The sequence below is a fragment of the Populus alba genome, chromosome 19 (genome assembly GCF_005239225.2).
Source record: "Populus alba chromosome 19, ASM523922v2, whole genome shotgun sequence".
Lineage (NCBI taxonomy): Eukaryota > Viridiplantae > Streptophyta > Magnoliopsida > Malpighiales > Salicaceae > Populus > Populus alba.
The window spans coordinates 16,624,933-16,646,085 of record NC_133302.1 but is presented as its reverse complement, the minus strand read 5'-3'; the positions used below and the strand labels follow the sequence as shown (position 1 = coordinate 16,646,085).

The following is a 21,153-nucleotide window of genomic DNA, read 5'->3' as shown; positions in this document are numbered from 1 at the left end:
GAAAATAAATTACCAAGACCAACAGATGCCCATCCCTCATTCCACCAACATGAACTTTGCTAAACCTTTTCAAAACAATCGAGCAAATTACCAACCAAACAACTACCAAAGGCCAAATACAAAGTATCCTTCAGAGCAGTTGCCACCCTTACCCATGCCTTTAAAAGACTTATATGCTAAACTATTGAGCATAGGGCAAATAGCTCCAATTCTTTTACCACCAATTGAACCGCCATTTCCCATATGGTACAAACCAGACATGAAAAGAAAAACAAGATATTAATGAAAGCAAAACTTAAAAATTACAAAAAAAATATAAAGAGAGAAATAAAGAGCATGAACTTGATCTGAACAACCAAGCCCCCAAATGCATGGCAAATGCCTCCTTTTGTAGGCCAAAATTCAGAATTATTGATTTGATGACTAATTGTTGAGTGGGTGGCCAACTTTTGACTTGGTGAAAATCCTTATCTTCTTGACTGAATAAAAAAAAAATGCTACCATCCGAACTAGGTCCATTGGAAAACATGAAAGTTGTAGAAAATTGACTCAGCTTTCCGGGAAACAAAAATGGAGGTCATTTGGACTTCTAGAACTCCAGATATGGGCTAAACACTGAACAGTGTTCGGGTTGTAGGACAGATTCGGGCTTCTCCGTTGTTGCTATAATTTGGACTTAAAACGGCCTTCTTAGATCTTGATGAAAACATGAAAGTTGTAGGCCTATGTCTTACTGAATCTGTGTAAAACTTTGAGGTCATTTGAACATCTAGAACTCGAGATATGACCCAATTACTGAACAGTGTTCCAGTTTGGACTGCACCAACATCTCTTTTCTAAGTTTCACCCTCTCTTTATCTTCACAAATTTCAGTAGTTGAATTCATCAATCAATCTTTTGATTTATGTGATAGCCCTGCATTTAAGATGAACATTTACCATATATTAAGGCATTTTATAGTATTAGACTTGTTATTATAAAACATGCTTTAGTTAAGGAGTTATTGATACTTTAAGTGCAAAATGATGATATAAAACCTTGATAAATATGCACTTTTAAGTACTAATAACACCCCCCAACCAGCTTATTACTAGTCCCTAGTAATCAAAGCGTTAAAATAGAAAAACAATTTGCAAATTCCATAAAGCAAGGCATTCATCATTCAACTTACTTTAATTTATCCAGATAAACAAACTCTCATTAAATTCATATATCTGCTCAATACCTCTTAAACAAGATATTACTAAACCTTTCTTTTGTGCTCAAAATATCAACATATAGTTATGGGGCTTTACTTGGAAGAAAAACAAATTTTTGTTCTAATGTTTAAGGCTATCTTCCTTAGGTTGGGATTATTATTTTTCTTTATTTATTTATTTATTTATTTATTTATATACACATACAACTTGAAACACAATGTATCTTTAACCCATGTAACGAGTTTTAGTCTAATGACTCCCAGACCAGTTGGTCTTAGGGCATTAGGTGTTGAAACACCTCTACGAGCTTAACAACTCGGGTTACAGATACTGATACGTAGATAGTGCAATGTTTGATTCCCTTAAGCTTTTCTCCTCAACCCATGTAACAAGCTTTGGGCCAATAGCTCCCAAGTCAGTTGACTTTAGGGTATTAGGTGTTAAAACACCCCTTCAGGCTTAATTGCTTAGGTTAGGAAGGCTACGAAACCAAACTTATCTACCTTTTTATTATCATTGTTTTTTTTTTTTTGCAAATTATGTACTATCCCTTTCCCTTAGTTGTTACCTTTAACAAAATAACATAAATAATATAATAATCCAATGTGCAACCCACAATCCTATGTTAAAGTGTGTGTGTGAAAATGAAGATTTAAAAATACTTGTTAAATGAGCATATGAGCAGAATCAAGTGCTACCAATACGAGAGTTTGTAAACTTGAATATTTCAAGAAGTATTCTAATAGACCCTGTTAAGAATGTTTACTAAGATGCGTCTCAAGAGTCACTTTAACAAAAGAACTCCTTTTACTCTGTCATCCTAGTAACAACAGTTTTGCAAATAGTTTATGAAATAGAAAACACAAGTTTTTTTAAAAAAAAAATATCAACTACTACCCTTTCCCCTCAACCAAAATAAGACACTGTCCTCAATGTCTTAAGGTAGAAAGATAGAGTATAGAAGACATCACCTGAAATAACGAACACTAACAAACCTGAAACACACTTAAAAAAATATAAGAAACAACAAGACACAATAATAAAACCAAAAGACACAAAGTTTTTACAAACGAAGGCTCAAATCCAATCTAAGCTTTTTACGGCTTTCCTTAGTTGACCAATTTATACGACTCATGGAGGATTAATTACAGGGATGAAAGATTGTAATTGGTCAATCAATTGTTCAGCAGTAGCAGCAGAGATTATGATTTGTCGTGCTGAAGATGTTAGAAATTCCTGTTCCACAGCATGATCAAGAAAAGACAACAACTTATCATAAAAACCATTAACGTTTAACAAACCTATGGGTTTATGGTGAATGTGCAGTTGGGCCCAAGAGGAAATATGAAAGATCTCTTCCAATGTGCCCAGACCACGTGGTAAGGAAATGAAGGCATCAGCATGATTAAACATTGCATTCAGTCGATCAGACATTGTGGGGACCTGTAATTCCTCTCTAATTATTTTTCCAATGATGTCCCCATGTGCTAAAGCTTTGGAGACAACCCCCAAAACTTGACTACCTCCTAAAGATGCAGCTATTGACACTCCCCCCATTAACCCAAGGCTGCCTCCTCCAAACACTAAATGAATCTTTCGCTCAGCTAGTACCTGACCAAGATGATTTGCTGATTCTAAAAACTCTTTTTCTTTCCTAGGACTGGATCCACCGAAAACACAAATATTGTTTATGTGATTACTTGAGGAACCTGCCATTTCTACACACTTTTGTATTTGATGAATGTATGAGTTGAGTAGAAATGAAGGGAAGAAGAAGAAGGTTTTATAGATGAGAAAAAGAAAATGCAATCATATCACGTATATGGAAGCCAGTTGGAGTCTCTCTCTCTTTCTCCCTTTTTTTTTTGAAAAAAAAACATGTGGATGTACAGGTAGTTGTGATTGTGGCTCACATCTTTCCTTGGTTTTACGTCCAAGAACGGCTTAAATGCCCTCTATGGGTCGGGGATAGGCTTCCCATCCAATTTTCTTAAAAACTGGCAAACAGGGTCTTTTTTTTTATATAGTCAGATTCCCAAGACTATGACGAGCTTGTTCTTTATGAAAATAGGGTCATAAATCATGAATTGCCCGATGCACATCTCCACTATGATGAGACTTAAGAGTCAATAGAAGATTATCTAAAGAATCTCTATGTTTTGAAATAAATCCTACCTTTTGACAATTTTCACAGGTTTTGCATAATGCATATGAGTCCTTGAACATGATGGGCCAGTAAAATTCACTTTGTAAGATTTTTGCAGTCGTCTTTTTTGACGAGAAATGATCCCCACATGCTTTAGAGTGATAAAATTTAATGACACTACTTACCTCATTGTCGGAATGCATCGTTGAAATATTTGATCAGGACAATATTTGAATAAGTAAGGGTCATCCCAATAAAGGTTTTGCGCGTCGCTCAAAAACTTTCTTTTATCTTGGTTATCCAAATGAGCTAGCAAAAATCCTGAAGCAAGAAAATTGTTATTTTTAGCAAACCAAAGCATTGAACTAAGACAAAGTAAAGATTCATCAGGAAAGTAATCATTGATTGGTGTGATGTTAGATGTCGAATCTATTGTCAACTTTGACAAATGATCCGCGATAACATTTTCGATGCCTTTTTCATCATCGATTGCTTCCTGTTTGGTCATGGCATGAGGAAATGAAACTGCTGGTGGGAAATCAGTCTTTTCTTTACAATGTTTAGATTCAACCCCTTCCTTACCCTCAGAGATTGATTCATCATCTTTCTCACAAGGTTCAAGAGTGGGTTTTTCAATAACCTTACCACTGCGAAGAGTGTTGTCTGATTTGACTTGATCCATATGTTGACTTTTGGAACTACTTACATTTACATTGTATTTCTCCTTTGGATTTTGTTGTGGTTGAGATGGAAACTTACCGTTCTCTTGAAAACTAAGAGCAGATGTTAACTTTGCAAGAGTATCTTTAAAACCTGTCATGCTTTGAGCAAGTTAAATGTTGATTATCTCTTGCTTTTCAATGAATGAATGCAATGTTTCCTCAAGATTTATTTTAGGAGGTGGAGCATAAGGAGGTGCATATCCATGAGAATTTTGGAAATTATGGTGTGCTTGAAACGATGGTTGTGAAGTTTATGTATTATTGTTATCACTCTTCCAACTAAAATTTGGGTGATTTCTCCAACCAGGATTGTATGTTTGCGAGTATGGGTTATGATTGAGCCTTTGGAAACTGTTTAAAGCATGGGCCTATTCATGGAGGCGTTCCTTGGAAGAAGGCAAAGTTGGACAATCATTGGTTGGATGTTCATTTGTTTCACAGATTTGACACACAATGTCCTGAACAGATTTTAATTGACCACTCCTTTTTAATTCTAGTGCCTCGACTTTTCTAGCTAAAGGTGCAAACTTGGATTGAAGGTCATGATCTTCCCTAAGGTTATACATACTTCCATTAGATGTATGAGGTTGAGTTTTACCCGATGCCTCATAAGTGCCCGTAGTGTCCCAATTTTGAGCATTTTCAGCTAGCAAGTCTAGGTACTCCATTGCTTCATCAGGGTCTTTATCTTTAAAAGTTCCATTGCACATCAAATCCACCATTTGCATATCTTTAGGTGTTAATCCTTTATAAAAATGTGAAACCAATCTCCATGTTTCAAAACCATGATGAGAGCAAGTATTAATCAAGTCTCGATACCTATCCCAACATTGGTAAAATGTTTCTCCTGGTTTTTGAGTGAAAGTGGTGATTTGTCTTTTGAAAGAGTTTGTTATGTGAGATGGAAAAAACTTATTTAAAAAGTATTGTTGCATTTCATCCCAAGCACGAATGAATCCTGGTCTCAAATTTTGTAGCCAAGAAAGCTTTATCTTTTAAAGAAAAAGTAATAAGCTTTAATCTGATGGTGTTCATGCAACAATTTGAGTCATTATAAGTGTTACAAACTTCCTCAAATTCTCTCAAATGCAAGTATGGATTTTCTAGATCTAAGCCATGAAAAGAAGGTAAAAGTTGAATAATGCCTAGCTTAAAATTAAAATGAGATGCATCAGAAGAAAAACATATACATAATCGCGCAATTGTTCTTGTTGGATTCATGTAGTCTCTAAGTGTTCTAACCCAATTATTCTCATTATTCTCATTATAAAGCGATTGATTATCCTCTTCGGCCATGTTTTCTAAAGAAGATGAGGATACCTTACAAAGTTTATCATTTAATGTACGTGACCAAACTCCCATGCACGTGTAGAAAGAGAAGAAAAGAAAGAAGAAAAGAAAAGAAAACGAAACAAAACAAAAGAAACGAACTTAGATACAAGAAAAGTAAAAATAAAAAAATAAAATAAATATTATAATTTATACAAGAATTTACCTCCCCGGCAACGGCGCCAAAAACTTGACACGACCAAAAGATTGATGTCTTCTCCCAAGTGCAGGATTGTCAAAGTAATAAATAACCCGACAAGACCGGGGTCGAACCACAGAGAGGCTAATTATATAAATTATAAATAACAAGACAACAACAACAACAACAACAACAACAACAACAATAATAATAATAAAAGAAGAAGATGAAGAAATTAATGAGAACTTGAGATGAAAGATTAATGTAAGGATTAAACAATGATAAAAACAAATGTCAAGGTTAGAGGATCCACTAATGGTATTTCAAACAAGTATAGTATAAACTCTTATTATTCAATTGGAAACCACACATAAAGGAGGTTCCAATCGGATGATTTCTCATTAATAGCTCATTATAAATTATTAACATGATCATATTAATTATCTTATTTACATAACACTAAACTTTTAAATATTGTCAGGAATTCATGATGTTAACTGATGTTAACAACAAATCAAGTTCCTTTCATAGCCTAGGTGCAGGTAATACCATACGGTTGGGCTATGAGAGTGCCAAGTATTTGTTGTACCAAGTGTTATACAACACAAATCTAGATTAACCATTTAACAAGCAAGATATTAAGAATTAGTAAGATAAAAAGATAAGACATTATAATATTAAACATTAAGGTCCATGTTGAGTTTACACCATACTTATTCTTACACCATTAGTGTAACCTTTTCACCTTGACATAATAAACTTAGCTAAACATAATGAAGAAGAGAAACATAAATAAACAAAACAAAAACATAAATAAGATACAAGTTAACTAAGGAAAGGAAAGGACATGAAAAGCATAAACAAGATATTAATGAAAGCAAAACTTAAAAATTACAAAAAAATATATAAAGAGAGAAATAAAGAGCATGAACTTGATCTGAACAACCAAGCCCCCAAATGCATGGCAAATGCCTCCTTTTATATGCCAAAATTTGGAATTATTGATTTGATGACTAATTGTTGAGTGGGTGGCCAACTTTTAACTTGGTGAAAATCCTTATCTTCTTGTCTGAATAAAAAACAAAATGCTACCATCCGAACTGGGTCCACTAAAAAACATGAAAGTTGTAGGAAATTGACTTAGCTTTCCGGGAAACAAAAATAGAGGTCATTTGGACTTCTAGAACTCCAGATATGGGCCAAACACTGAACAGTATTAAGGCTGCAGGACAGATTCGGACTTCTCCGTTGTTGCTATAATTTGGACTTGAAAACGGCCTTCTTAGATCTTGATGAAAACATGAAAGTTGTAGGCCTATGTCTTACTGAATCTGTGTAAAACTTTGAGGTCATTTGAACATCTAGAACTCGAGATATGACCCAATTATTGAACAGTGTTCCAGTTTGGACTGCACCAACATCTCTTTTCTAAGTTTCACCCTCTCTTTATCTTCACAAATTTCAGTAGTTGAATTCATCAATCAATCTTTTGATTTATGTGATAGCCCTGCATTTAAGATGAACATTTACCATAAATTAGAGCATTTTATAGTATTAGACTTGTTATTATAAAACATGCTTTAGTTAAGGAGTTATTGATACTTTAAGTGCAAAATGATGATATAAAATCTTGATAAATATGCACTTTTAAGTACTAATCAATGCCCTTTGAGCTGTGTCTCTCAGTGTCCAAAAATATCATTATGTCGTGTTGTTTAGAGTAGGGGTGTTCAAAAAAACCGACCAACCGATTAAACCGAGAAAACCGAGAAAAAATTAACCGAAAAAACCGAACCGATAAAAAAACCGAATAAACCGATTAAAAATTTTAAAAAAACCATCCGGTCCGGTTCGGTTCCGGTTTTAAAAAGTTTAAACCGATTGAACCGGACTAAACCGAACCTCCCTCCCCTTTGGAACGCATTTCAACAATTTAATTAACTTATTTCAATAATTTAATCTGTCGGCCCCCCCTCCAATACATTTCACCCCACTCACCCTCTCCCTTTCCTTTTCCCCAAAACATTTCACCCCACTCACCCTCCCCCTTCCCTTTTCCCCAAAACATTTCACCCCACTCACCATCACTCACCCTCCCCCTTCCCTTTTCCCCAAAACATTTCACCCCACTCACCCTCCCCCTTCCCTCTTCCCCAAAAGTTTTCTTTTATTTTATTAGTTTCGGTTTTTCTGGTTTCTAAGGCTAAAAAACCGATCCGAACCGAACAAAACCGGTTCGGTTTGAACCGGTTTTCGGTTCGGTTCGGGTTATATTAACAAGAAATGATATTTTCCGGTTCGGTTGAATTTTTATGTTAAAACCGGACCGAACCGGACCGTGAACACCCCTAGTTTAGAGCATTGCCATGTTTGTTTCCTATTGGTTTGACGCATGTCTCTAGTATGCATTTTTTTTCTATTATTTTTTCTTTGCTCTTTAAAAATTATAGTTTGACCTTCTTTGTTGATATTTTAATTTCAGTTTAGTAAGCTTGGGCTGACTCAACCGAACTGCTCTCAAATTCATTTGACCCCAAGCACACAACTCTCCGGTCCACTTAGGCTAACCAAATCAGACTTGCTCGAAGTCACCGCCTTGACTTGGTATCATGAAAATTCCTTGCAGTAGCCCACATCACAATGCATTATTACGAACTCTGAAAAGTCACCATGGCGGCACGCACCACCTACCAGTGCTACACGGTGCTCCTCTAATTCTTTATTATGGGGCCCGATCCTAAATTTATCCCTTAAATTGTAAGTGCATTGCCTACTTTTCTCTCTAGTGGCTATCACCCGCCTCTCAGCCACCACCAATGGTAAGTACAATGCCTACCGTATTAAATGTGGCAACTGCATTCAAACACCAAGATAACTATTCTCCTCCACTCCTTTGTCAAGTAAACCACATGACCTCAGTGGCCATAAGTATAAACACATCAGGCCACACATTCAAAAGGAGAAGTCACACAATCAAATGTGGAAAGGCCATTTCGAAGCTTTTTCAATTTCGTCGCATCCCATTCAGCGTAAGACATCTTCTCTTTACAATTCATTTTGTTGTTCGTTTCAAGAAACATGGATGAATCTATTCATGCCTCATCATCATCTACAAGTTTGTTCTTCCTTCAGTAGCAACACTTCCCTCACTAGCTTATAATGTGCCTCACGTGGCCATAATTACCTTTTAGTTGATTCAATTCCATCGAAAGGCTTTAAGTTTATTTTGGAACTTGAATTGTTTACTATCTCTTACATTGCCGAGCCCTAATTCAAATAGCTTTCATGATTCTCACAATAGGTCCGTCCAATCATTTAAATTTATGAGGTGTTTGAAAATATAATAGTATTATGGTTCAAAGTATATTTTTATTCGGAAATACATTAAAATAATTTTTTTAATTTTTAAAAATTATTATTAATATCAGTACATCAAAATTATTTAAAAATATAAAAAAATATATTTTTAAACATAAAAATTCAAAATTTTAAAAACACAATTTTAAACGTGTTCCTAAACAATGCTACTACTCCATTAAACACTTCTAATTTTGATGCAGTCTTAGGAGCAATATCGAGACTCAAATCAATATTCTTACTATCAAATGTTTCTTTACTCATCTCAAATTCAACAATTCAATCAAAATCTCAACTCTCTTCAAAAGTTACTAGGGATTAAAAATAAAAAATAAAAAAGAAGGATAAAACAAGTCAATTTACAAAGAGAATACTTTGTTTTAGTTTGTGCTCGTGGAGATGAAGAGAAGAAATCATGGAGAGAAAATCATTTTTTTATGTATACTAGATTGATATATTGTTCCCTTTGTATGGGTTATATTATATAAAGGATATTTTCATCTTTTTATCAAAATTTAAATCTTGAAATATAATTTCTAAATATATAGAAAGAGATATTAAAATCGTTTTTCAAACCTTGCTGGTAAATAAGTAATTTTTCCCATTATAAATTGTGTATTGCTATCAGGTGATTTTAGTACACTTGCTAAGAGTCATTGATTTTTATTTGAATATCTGATTTTCAAATTTTTTTTACTACAATTCAATAATAAATGAAAATCTAAGAAATACATTCAAATAATGGTTAATGAATATCCTAAAAGCACTTCGTTTAACTTTTCCCTTATCAATAATATAACTTTTAAAGTTGTTTAATAATTTTAATTATATATTAGCTTGGAAAGACTTTTTATGATGGTTTACTGTTAATATGTATATAGTAAAGAATCTTAATATATATTTTTAGTTAGTTTATAATAATTGTTTTGCAGTTATTTGGCCAAGGCATGCATTATAGGATGCAGGTTGCGGTTCGAGAGTGGATGGTAACACTTAATATTTTATCTTTTACAAAGAATAGGTTGTCTCTTTTTACATCATGGTAATCACCGTACTCATTGCTGAAGTGATATGTGCATTTAACTTGCAAACTATGGTCGAAAGAATGAAATGCAATGACAGCGCAAAGAGAGAAACCCAAGAACTTGCTATTAGCCCAATGTGAAGACAACTGGCATGTTACTGTAGATCCCCAACTTTGATGGCTAAGCCACTGCGGAGAGACACCTCCAGGGAGGCAGAAACATGCCCCTTTTGGAACATCGGGTAGCTGCTAACACAATTCAAATAGCCTCTTTTTAAAATGAAAGGTGGAAAATAGAGAAAAAAAGAAGATGTATATCAGAGATTTGAGAAACAGACCTGATGGAGCCTTTTGGTATAAAGTCGAAATTTCATTAATGAGTACGGCAAGATTTGATTGATCCTACACAAGCTCAAGCAATTAGTGAAAATGAATTCAAAAATGTTCCCCTTAACTACAGTTGATGAGCTTGATTCTAGATAATTCAAACTCTCGCAATTGTCTGCATCCAACTTTGATAGCCCTGGTGGAAGCTCCGGTAATGATTCAAGTCTCTTGCAATTCCTTAATCCTAGATATTGCAACTCCAAGAGTTTATTGATGCTTAAAGGAATAGTACTAAAATTGTTTCCACTTAGATCTAACAATTCTAGTGACGATAGACAACCAAGACTGTCGGGCACTACCGATATATGGCAACCATCTAGATTTAGCTTACGCAGATAATATAAATTCACCCAATTCTTGGACAATTGCAAGTCAACATAACATTCGATGTCATTTAGATATTTGCAGTTTCCCACTTCCAAGCAGGCAAGTCCCTTCAGATTTCCAATCGGTGAAGGCAACTTTGTTATGTTTGTTTGTTCTAAATAGAGATATCTCAAACATACCATCGGCTCCAAGACTTCTGGAAAATCCCTAAATTGGAGGCAACCTGAGAGATTAAGCCTCTCCAGTTTTCTCAACTTGCAGATGCTGCTTGGAAGAATCTCAAATTGTTTGCAGTTTCGCAGGTGCAATTCAGCAAGTTCAAACAAACATTCTATTGAAGAGGGAATCTCTCGTATTGCTGTCCCATCTAAATACAGCTCCTTTATATTTTTTGAAACCTTTGGAAACTTCGTGATACTTGAGCAACCGGAAAGATCTAAATAAATGAGTTCCCTTAGATCACCAATTGAAGATGGCAGTTCTTCTATTGCAGTTCCATTCAAGTACAAGTATCTTATATTCCTTGAAAAATCAGGAAGCCTGCTGATAGATGAGCAGCCAGAAAAGTCAGCAATTAGAAGAGATTTCAACAAATATATGTTTTCTGGAAGATTAACCAGGTGTTTGCAATTCTTCAAATTCAACGCAACAAGTCCACTTTGTTCCCCAATTGATTGGGGAAGCTCTTCAACAGCAGTCTCATTTAAATTTAAATATGTCAGTTTCCTTGCAGTCTCTGGGCACTTCTTGAGATTTGAGCAACCAGAAAGGTTCAGAGTCTCCAGAAAACTTGAATTAATTCTACTGGGAAGATTGATTAGTCTTTTGCAGCCTCTCAAATCTAAATCATTAAGCTTGTCAAGATGCTGTATAGATGAAGGAACCTTAACCAAACTTGTACAGAATTGAAGATTCAATCTCTCAAGGTCTCTGGCCTTTGAAAGGTCTGGCAGGGAAGTTATGTGCTCACAATTGCTGAGGTTGACATCTTTTAAATTGACGAGATCCTGAAGAAAAATAAAATCAACAGAAAGAAATTACACGTGCATACCACACTTAATTTCAATGAAAGAACTATGCATGCACAGAGTTATTTTAGAATACCTGGTCTTCTCTCCACAGTTGCTTAACCTTGCTAGATGATAGGTTAAGTTCAACAAGGTTCTGTGGACGAAAATTGCTAGGCAAAGATGTCAAAGGGTAACCATCCCAATGGAGATACCTCAACTCTTCAGAAAGAGACTTGAGGCCATCAGGAAGGTGCACTCTGCATTTAACTCCAGCTTCAGAATTATAAATTTTTAGCAGTCTAAGTTTATACATCCTTTCCAAGGCAGTAGAACTCAACTCAATTTCTCCTATTTTTGAAACATCCAAGAATATCCCTTCAACTTTTCCAGTTCCCTGAAAACCAGTGAAGGAGAAACAAAGTTTAAGTAAGATTTTAAACTTACTAGTACAACCATATTGCATTGCATATGAAAAGGAAAACTTTGGTGTATATGAATCTCACCAGATTCTTGGTTAACACTTGATATACATCTTTAGGACTCCACAATCTGCTTTGTCCTCCTAGCTCGTCAACAGATTCTTTTCGAACAACTTCATGGGCCATTTCTTGCAAAAGATCATGCATTTCAACCTTGTCATCTGAAATTTTAATGAGACACCTGTCAATGAGAACACTAAATCCAATATCTGTTTTGAAACCGCAGCCATCTAGTATCCGCTTTACAAAATCAACTCGATGCCCTCTAAAGAAACATGCAATGTCGAGAAATATACTCTTCTCTTCACTATCAAGTGCTTCATAACTTATTCTCAACACACTATGAACTTTTTGCCGAGTTAGTTTTTCAACCTTGTTCAATGCACTTTCCCATTCTTTTGTCGTTCTGCCAAATAGAAAGGAACCTAAGACTTTAAGAGCTAACGGATTCCCTTTAGCGTAATTTATTGCCCTCACAGACAGCTCCATATAATTGTATGGGAGCTGGTTATCCTTAAATGCATGCAAACTAAAGAGATGAAGGGCTTCCCGGTCATTCAGTCCCTCAACCTCAAATATTTTGTCTGCATATTTCTTAAGCACCTGTTTATCTCTAGATGTTAGGATAATTCTACTTCCTGGACCAAACAAATCACATCCTCCAAGTAACATTTCAATTTGATCTACATCATTCACATCATCGAAAACAATCAGAACCTTTTTACGGCAGATCCTGTCTTTAATGAAAGGGTGTCCAATACGTGGAGTGCGAATATGTAGATTTTCTTCCTCTGTTATTTTAGAGAAAAGTTCATCTCGCATACGAAATAATCCTCCATTCTTTTCTGATTCCTCCCTCACATTTGCAAGAAAATAGTGACCTTCATATTCCCTTGCGATCTTGTTGAAAATCTCTCCAGCAATGGTTGTCTTACCAATTCCACCCATGCCCCATATTCCTGCAACACAAACCTCTGGTAACTGTGTGCATAATAAGGCTTCGATTTGCTTCATGCGTGAATCCATTCCGACCAGGCCCTTCAAATCACTTGAGGATGCATAATTCAATTTCTTCAAAATATGATGCACAATTTGATCCACGAGTCTCGACTCAGGCCTGCCAACATGGAGACGAACAGATATGTCAAATAGTACCCCAAAGAAACACAATCTTTTCTTGAGGTTGGAACTTGTGTGACGGATTCCAATTGCCATACATTATAACACCACATACATGTGAAATCTAATCCCACTCACTTGCAAGTAATTCTTTTTCTAAATTTACAGATGCATGGAAAAACTATACTTTAAACTGATCATTTGGTAACATTTAGAAGTCACATAACAAATTATAAAGCTCAAAACATATGCTTCTGAATCAAAAAATATGATTATCAACTTCAAGAAATTTTAATTGCTATAAATAAATTTTAATTGCTATAATTCCAGAAAAAAAGGTTGAAGATGAGAATCTATAGTTACCTAGTAACCTGTGAATCCCATCCGGATATATTGGCAGCACTTGTTAAGTCAGCTCTCCACCTTGGAACCTTGTCCATCTTCTGCTCAAATTTTCTTTCAAGCTCAGCAAACGCATTCCCAAAACTCCCTGTCTGTTCGTCAACATCGGACGGGTCCACATGATAGAAAACTGGTAAAACAATCTGCCCGTATTCCTTCTTGCATTCAAGTATCTTCACTAGTTCATCCACACACCATGGAGAAGATGCATAGTTTCTTGAGAATATTATCACTGAAATTCTCGATTCTTCAATTGTTCTCAAAAGTGCATCCGTAATTTCTTCTCCCCTTTCAAGTTTGTCGTCTATGAAGGTCTTGATTTGTTTACGACACAGAGCATCATAGAGATGGCTGATAAAATTATCTCGCGTATCCTTACCTCTGAAACTAAGAAACACGTCATACTTCCATTTTTGAGCAACAGCAGATGAAGATACCATATCAGATAGTTACAAGATCGTGTCTTCCTCAATCACTAAGAATCGGAATCAATAAGTGCTCTCCTTTTCTCCTAAAGACATACAAAGAGCACCCACTTCAACAGCTGAACATTCATTAAGAGAAATTGAAGTCTAAGAGTATAAGAACCCACACAACATATATTTATCAGAAAATTCCTTAAACTCTTAACGATGGATATATACTAGCTTAATTTGATATGATCTATCTTGATTTGATCACTCGTCACTTGCTACCAATGCTAGCTTGCTATTACTTTCATTGCAAGAACAGTCACTAGCTGAGCAAAAAGAATTAATATGTTCATGAAACAAACTTATCAAACTCGTATATATAATATTAAATATAGAAGACGCATGAACCAGAAAGACTTACCAACAGATCATAAGAACAGTTGACTTGTGTTTTCCTTCAGCGTAGAAGAAGCTGAATATTGTTGATGATAAGAGACGATTTTTCTTGTCTATTGCCTTCTCCTACTCCTCCTAGTAAATTCTTCAGACAATCTGAGCTCATCGTTATCTAAATGAAAGATGGTTTGATCAAGAAATATGTGAATCTGAGAATACTTACAGGTCATAAGAACAGTTGACTTCTGCAATGCATCAACAAACAAGACGAAGAAGAAGCTGAATATTGTTGATGATAAGAGACGATTTTTCTTGTCTATTGCCTTCAAGTAAATTCTTAAAGACAATCTGATCTCATCTTATCTAAATGAGAGATGGTTTGATCAAGAAACCGGAGAATGTGAGAAGACTCTGGGGTCACTAGCAATTATTGATCAAGAAACAGGAGAATGTGAGAAGACTTTGGGTCAATACCAAATACCTTGGCCAATGGACTTGTCAATGGCAACGGTACCCTGTCATGATGGCCTACAGTTATTTGTTTGGGTCTTCCAAACCAAAAAGCCCTCCAAAATCTTAACCCATTTCAACCTTTGTTTTGGGTTTTGCAAACAAAATTCCATTTTTTTTAATTATTAGTATTATTCATAAGAAATTCTCAATTTACCTATGATTTCCATGCTATTATTGACACTTTATTTTCTTAAGGCTATTTATTGGATTAGAATTTAACATAATTTTGAAGATGTCTTTCATTTAAATAGGGACAAAAATATACATATCATAACTAATTTTTATAAGATTTATAGGAGATATAGAAAATAAGCATTATGTTGGAAATATGTATTGAGTAGTCAATTTCTTTTAGCTTGCATTCATTCAAAAAAAAAAAATATTATTCTTGAACTAAAAAATATATTTTTTCTTCTTTGTAAAAACAAGTTTTTTCTATTTAATTATCATGTAATTTAATTTAATATTTTTATATTTAGATTAACGAAGTACTAATGTAAAAGACTACTTAAAATATAGACCAACTTTACAAAAATATATATTTTTTAATTAATGATAAAATAATATTCATTTTAGCTAGTAGTTCCACTAAATAACTTGTATCATCTAGTTTTATAATTTAATTTAATTCTTATTTTCATAAAGAAAAAAGTAATTGATCCTTTAACATTGTTTTGCTTTATGATTGGTCTTGGTTATTTGTTTTTAATGCATATGTATGAGATTCTGGATGTTTCGCGAAAATATTTAATCTCTTGGTTAATGCTCAGTTTGGGAAAGCAAATTTTAATTTTATTAATTTCAAATAATTGTAACTTCAATAAACAAATTTGAAGATTAAATAAGAAATATTTAGTTTTTTTTTGTCAAAACTAGGAATTGATTTGTATGATTAGGGGGGGAGTTCATGTCCTATTTTTTATTTTGATCTCTAAACTTGTTTTTTTTTTTTTTTTAATTTGATCTCTTCACATTGATTTTATTTGAGATTGACTTGGCAGTATGTTTTGGATGCTTTGACATAAGGATCTTACAATATTAAGAAAAATTTATGGGGTTTAGTTGACACTTAGTTTTGATGAAGAAAACAAAATTCATCTAATATAGTACTATTAAGTGTTTAGAAACTAAAATTAAAAATAAAACAAATATAAAAACTTGGCAAACAGGTAGGATAAATAGGTTGTCGTGTGTGGCACACATACCAATGTGTGAGAGATATCTATCATTATCATATGTTTTCTGCATGCACATATTAGAGAAATTATCCTTTATTTTATTTTTAGAACTTTGGGCTTTTATCATAGACTACTAGGAGAGAAAAGAGGAGCTATAGTAATTGATTCTGGAAATCCAGAGGTAAAGTCATGATCTTTTCCCAATGGGGTTCAGCCAGGAGACTCGAGCAAAATGATTTTTATTGTTGCACCTGCAGAAAAGAGCGGTGCTTCATGGGATGAGGATTGAGGACCTGTCTCGAAAGTATCTTCCACTACACATCGGCCTTCAGCAAACAACTCATCACGCACTCCATCTATTTAAGCCTTCTCAATGTTTTCAAGAGTTGTCATCTTATGAGATTGTTGAGCAATGACACTGCTTGTTGATGGGTTTTAAGATGAAATAATCTTATATCCATCATAATATAAGTTCATGCCTTCAGCCAAGATTTGCCAAACCAAGCCACCACCAATTGTCCCTCCAGTTCTTGCAAAGTTGTAGATGCTTGTATAGAATCTATTCAAGAAAGAATCCCTCACACATGTATTGTATCCTGGATCTTTATTTGATTTCTCAAATTCAGCAAAAACCAATGGCTTCTTCAATATGATTTTTTAGTTTGTTCAATGACTAGATATCCACATTTGCATGAATTCCATTTGTGCATTATCATTCCGTCCAGATACCCTATAAATTTGACAGAACAGTACTATGTTAATTGTCTTTGCAACATGTCTTTTTAAGCTTGGTGAATAAAACATCATGATTGATTGATTATTATCTCCTTTTGTGCTTACCATATGTGAAGGTATGCATGTATTATAGCAAAATCAATCTCCCTAACAAGATGATTGCTAATAAAATCTTTGTTGATTTGGTAACCAAGTGTCAATCATCAAGAAAGGTTTTGGGTTTTAGCACCATGTTGGTGATGATGATCGAGACTGCATCTTTGGAGAATCAAGTGGCTAACTTGTCAAAAATCATCGAAGGGCTTTCGAGTTCACTCATGACAAAAGAACATAAGATAACAAAGTTGATAAACAAACTTGAGAGCATGAATGAGGAAGGCCAAACTTCAACTATAAAGGATTTGCAAGTAGATTAATTAGATGTCATTGAGGATTCTACATTTGGAGCCACTAGAAATATCCACAATAGTACCGATGACATCTTCACCGCGAAGTAACTAAAAGAACTTATCAAAAAAAGTCATAACGAACAAAGTAAAAAGATCAATTTAACCTTCATATTCTTATGTGAAGCTGTACACTCGAAGGATTGACCTGATAAGGATGCCTTTGAGCTATCAACCATCAAAGTCTCAATAATCTGATGGAAAAGGGAATCCAAGGCAATATATAGTTAACTTTGTGGAGACTTGCAACAATGTCAAAACTAATGGTGATCTCATGGTAAAATAATTTGTCTATTCTTTGAAAGGTAATCCCTTCGACTAGTACACTTGAAGCCTGGCTCAATCGATAATTAGCAGCAATTGGAACTTGAGTTTCTTAATTGCATCTACAACACTCATCATGTGGTTAGTAAGATTGAACTCATCAATGCATATCAATAAAAGGAGAAGCATGTCATTGATTATATTCATTGGTAGAGAAACCTTAGCCTCGATTCTAAGCATTGACTTATCGAAACTTATGCGCTGGATATTTGTATTCAAGGGATATATTAGGAACTACGATGTATTTTACAAGGCATCAAACCAAAGCCTTTTAAAGAATTGGCTACTCAAGAACTGAACATGAAACTTAGCATTGTTGCTGTTAAAAACTCATAATTACCTCTGCAATAGCCCAAGAGCAATAAGTATGAAGGTCGTAGATTTAGAAAGAGCAGTCTAAAGTTTAAGGAACAGTCTTTAATAACTAATTATGTTGCCATAAAAATACCAACTGGAGTTAAAATAAATGATTATGCAACACTAACTACTTTTCAAAATGGTAAAAGAAAGAAGTCATCCTTTAAAAAGTGACAGGAAAATGAGTATCTATTCCGTAACTAGGACATATCTAGAATGCTAGATTATTTTCTCAAAGAAAATCTCATTAAGCTACTGAAGTTGAAACATACAAAAGAAGTAAACCAAATAGATAATTCAAATTATTGCAAATATTATTACTTGATTAGTCATCGCATAGAAAAATATTTTGTGCTGAAAGATAAGTTCATGAGGCTACATGAGAATGAGAAAATTATTTTTTATGATGAAGTAACAACTTTTAATATCATGAATACGATGAATTTGGGTTCGCATCAGTCACTACTAGAACCTATAGAACTTGACATCATTTTTCCTATGAGCTTCTCCATATTCTTAAGTCAAGTTTCGCATATAACCCTTATATTACAAGTAAGCAGCTTGAAGCTTGATTCATCTGAGAATTATGATAACGAAAAATGGACTTTGGTCACTCATAAAAGAGGAAGGAAGAAAGGTGCAGATGAAAAAGCTTACTATAATAAAAATCTTGATGGTAAAGAAAACAATTGATGAACCAATTCACCAAAAGATACGATGAAAGTCTACATTAGTTAAAAAAAGGTTTTGCCAGCTCATAACTTAAGAAAGCCCATTACACTGAATGAATACATACCAAAGAAGCTAAGAAGGATGGGAAATATTTATATGCTTACTCTTACTAATGAAGCAATAAAGAAAAGTTATTATGACTCTTAAAACTTATCTCACGGTGTATGCACCATGAAGATATTTTCAACAATAAAGACTTATTGCTCAGATCAAAACTCTATAATTGCTTCTTTTTTTCTTCTTTTTTTTTATCAAAGGTTACATCATTGAAAAGATGATGAATTGTATTTTGGCGGATTATGGTTCGGCTATCAATATACTATCTCTTAAAACCATAAAAGAGCTTTGGATTCCTATGGATAAACTCTTTCTAAGCCATATGATGATTCAAGGCTTCAATTAAGGAGGGAAAAACACCATGAAAAAGATAAGACTTGCTATAGTCATGGAAAATATAAAGTCCAATGCACTTTTTCAGGTCATAAATGTCAAAACCACTCATAACATGTTACTTGGATGAAAATGAATACATGAAAATAATATTGTCTTCTCAACACTCCACTAATACTTTAAGTATCGCCAAAATGAATAAGTGAGAAAAATTGTGATAGATACCAACCCCTTTACTATAGTTAAAGCCCACTTTGACTTGGTGAAATTATTGATTAATTAATATGGGTAAATAGGTCTGTCATGACATCCAATTATCAAAAGGTCTTTTAGGAAAAGAAGCTTTATCCTTTTAGTTTGATCCATCATTGTAAAAGCATTCCCAATTTTATTTTATTTGTCAAAACTCACCACCTTAACATCTTGGGTGCAAATGTTAATTTGACACACACACACATATATAAAGGAATTATATGTAAACTGATATTTCTCCCTTCACAATAATCGGTTGAATGATATTTTTTTCCTTGATCAATTACTATTTTGGCATGTCTTTAAAATCAATTTGAGTCCTTATACTTTTGGTTAGAAGGCAAAGTTGATCCCTCTATTATGTTGGGAGGTAAATTTTAAGTCATTGTGGTTTGTTTAATATGTGTTAAAATTTTAGAAGACACTATAATAGATATATGATTTTATATCAAAGTTAATTCTTTTGTGTGTGTTTGGGATAGAGGTGTGGATGGTTTTTTTTTAAATAACTCATATGAAAAACATATATTTTTTTTTATTATTTTTAATGAGATATAATTTATGCTTTAAGAAAATTGTACCTTAAAAAAAACCCAACAAAATCCCTTCTGAAACACACCCTTAATTACATTACCTCAGTGGCCAGGAGCATAGACACTTCAGGCCACACATTCAAGAGGAGAAGTCACATGAGATCACACGCTCTACTTCCTCTACTCCAAATTAATTTATATGTTTAATTTTTTGCTTATAATTTATTATACATACTTAAAAACATTAACATATAAAATAACAATTATTTAACATATTTCATTGATTTTTATTTGATTATTTGATTTTTAATTTTTTGGGATATTATAATCGGGATATAAATCAAAGCATCAATTCCACGACCCATATTACCTAAACTTGGACATATAAAGTAGTTATATAGATAAATTAGTCTTTAATATGTAATTTATTTGAATATTTGATTTTCAATTTTTTTTTACCACAATTCAATAATAAAAGAAGTTTAAGAAACACATTTAAATAATGCTTAATGAATATCCTAGAAGCACCCGTATAAGTTTTTCCTTATCAATTTAACTTTTAAAATTGTTTAATAATATTGATTATATATTACCCTGCAACACTAAAAATGACTAAGATTTTCTTACTAAAGTTCATTGTTCATATGAAAAGTTAAGAACTTTAATATATATTTTAAGTTAATTTATAATAATTTTCAGAGGCACGCATGACAGGGTGCAAGTTGCGATTTGAGAGCTGATAGCAACATTTAATTTTCTAGTTTTTACAGACAATAGGTCGTCTGTGGTTTTGTTTTCAAAAAAAATAAGGAACGAATAATATGTCATTCACCCCCTTAATTGAAAGAAAATAAATAGATTAGGGCCGCCTAGCCCTTTGCTTTTTCTTTTTCAGTTTTCCCATAATAATAATAATAATAAATTATTGATGAAGATTTCATTGAACTTGGTGTTTTATAATTAAAATATTTAAATGTATTCTAAAAATAATTGTATCATATTTATGATTTTTTAAACTTTCAATCACACAGGTATAAATATACTATTTTAATATTTTTTATTAACTTGTTTTAATAATTATAAAATATTTTTGTTTTCAACAAAAACAATAATATCAATTAAAAACATTGTTTTGATTAAAATAAATAAGAGATACATTAATAAAAAATTTATCATAATTTTTTTAAAAAAAATTATATTTTCAAATTTAATAATAATACTAAAATATTTTATGAGACCTATGT

General features: G+C 33.4%; 1 protein-coding gene across 1 annotated transcript; it reads right to left on the bottom strand.

Moving 5' to 3' along the window:
* Positions 1 to 9,844: 9,844 nt before the first annotated feature.
* LOC118044208 (disease resistance-like protein DSC1) lies at positions 9,845 to 14,905 on the bottom strand. Its single transcript, XM_073406597.1, has 6 exons — positions 14,475 to 14,905; positions 13,602 to 14,151; positions 12,144 to 13,236; positions 11,735 to 12,034; positions 10,255 to 11,637; positions 9,845 to 10,162 (listed from the first exon to the last, which is right to left on the bottom strand). The coding sequence occupies exons 2-6, from the start codon at positions 14,078 to 14,080 to the stop codon at positions 9,845 to 9,847; spliced, it is 3,573 nt and encodes a 1,190-aa protein (XP_073262698.1). The 5' UTR covers positions 14,081 to 14,151; positions 14,475 to 14,905.
* Positions 14,906 to 21,153: the final 6,248 nt, after the last annotated feature.

Excerpts from the sequence above, each read along its gene's own strand:
- LOC118044208 (XM_073406597.1), bottom strand. The coding sequence starts at position 14,080 with ATGGTATCTTCATCTGCTGTTGCTCAAAAATGGAAGTATGACGTGTTT. Across the intron at positions 13,237-13,601 it reads TGGGATTCACAGGTTACTAG|GCCTGAGTCGAGACTCGTGG; the intron begins GTAACTATAGAT and ends CCATGTTGGCAG. Across the intron at positions 10,163-10,254 it reads ATACCAAAAGGCTCCATCAG|CTACCCGATGTTCCAAAAGG; the intron begins GTCTGTTTCTCA and ends TTGTGTTAGCAG.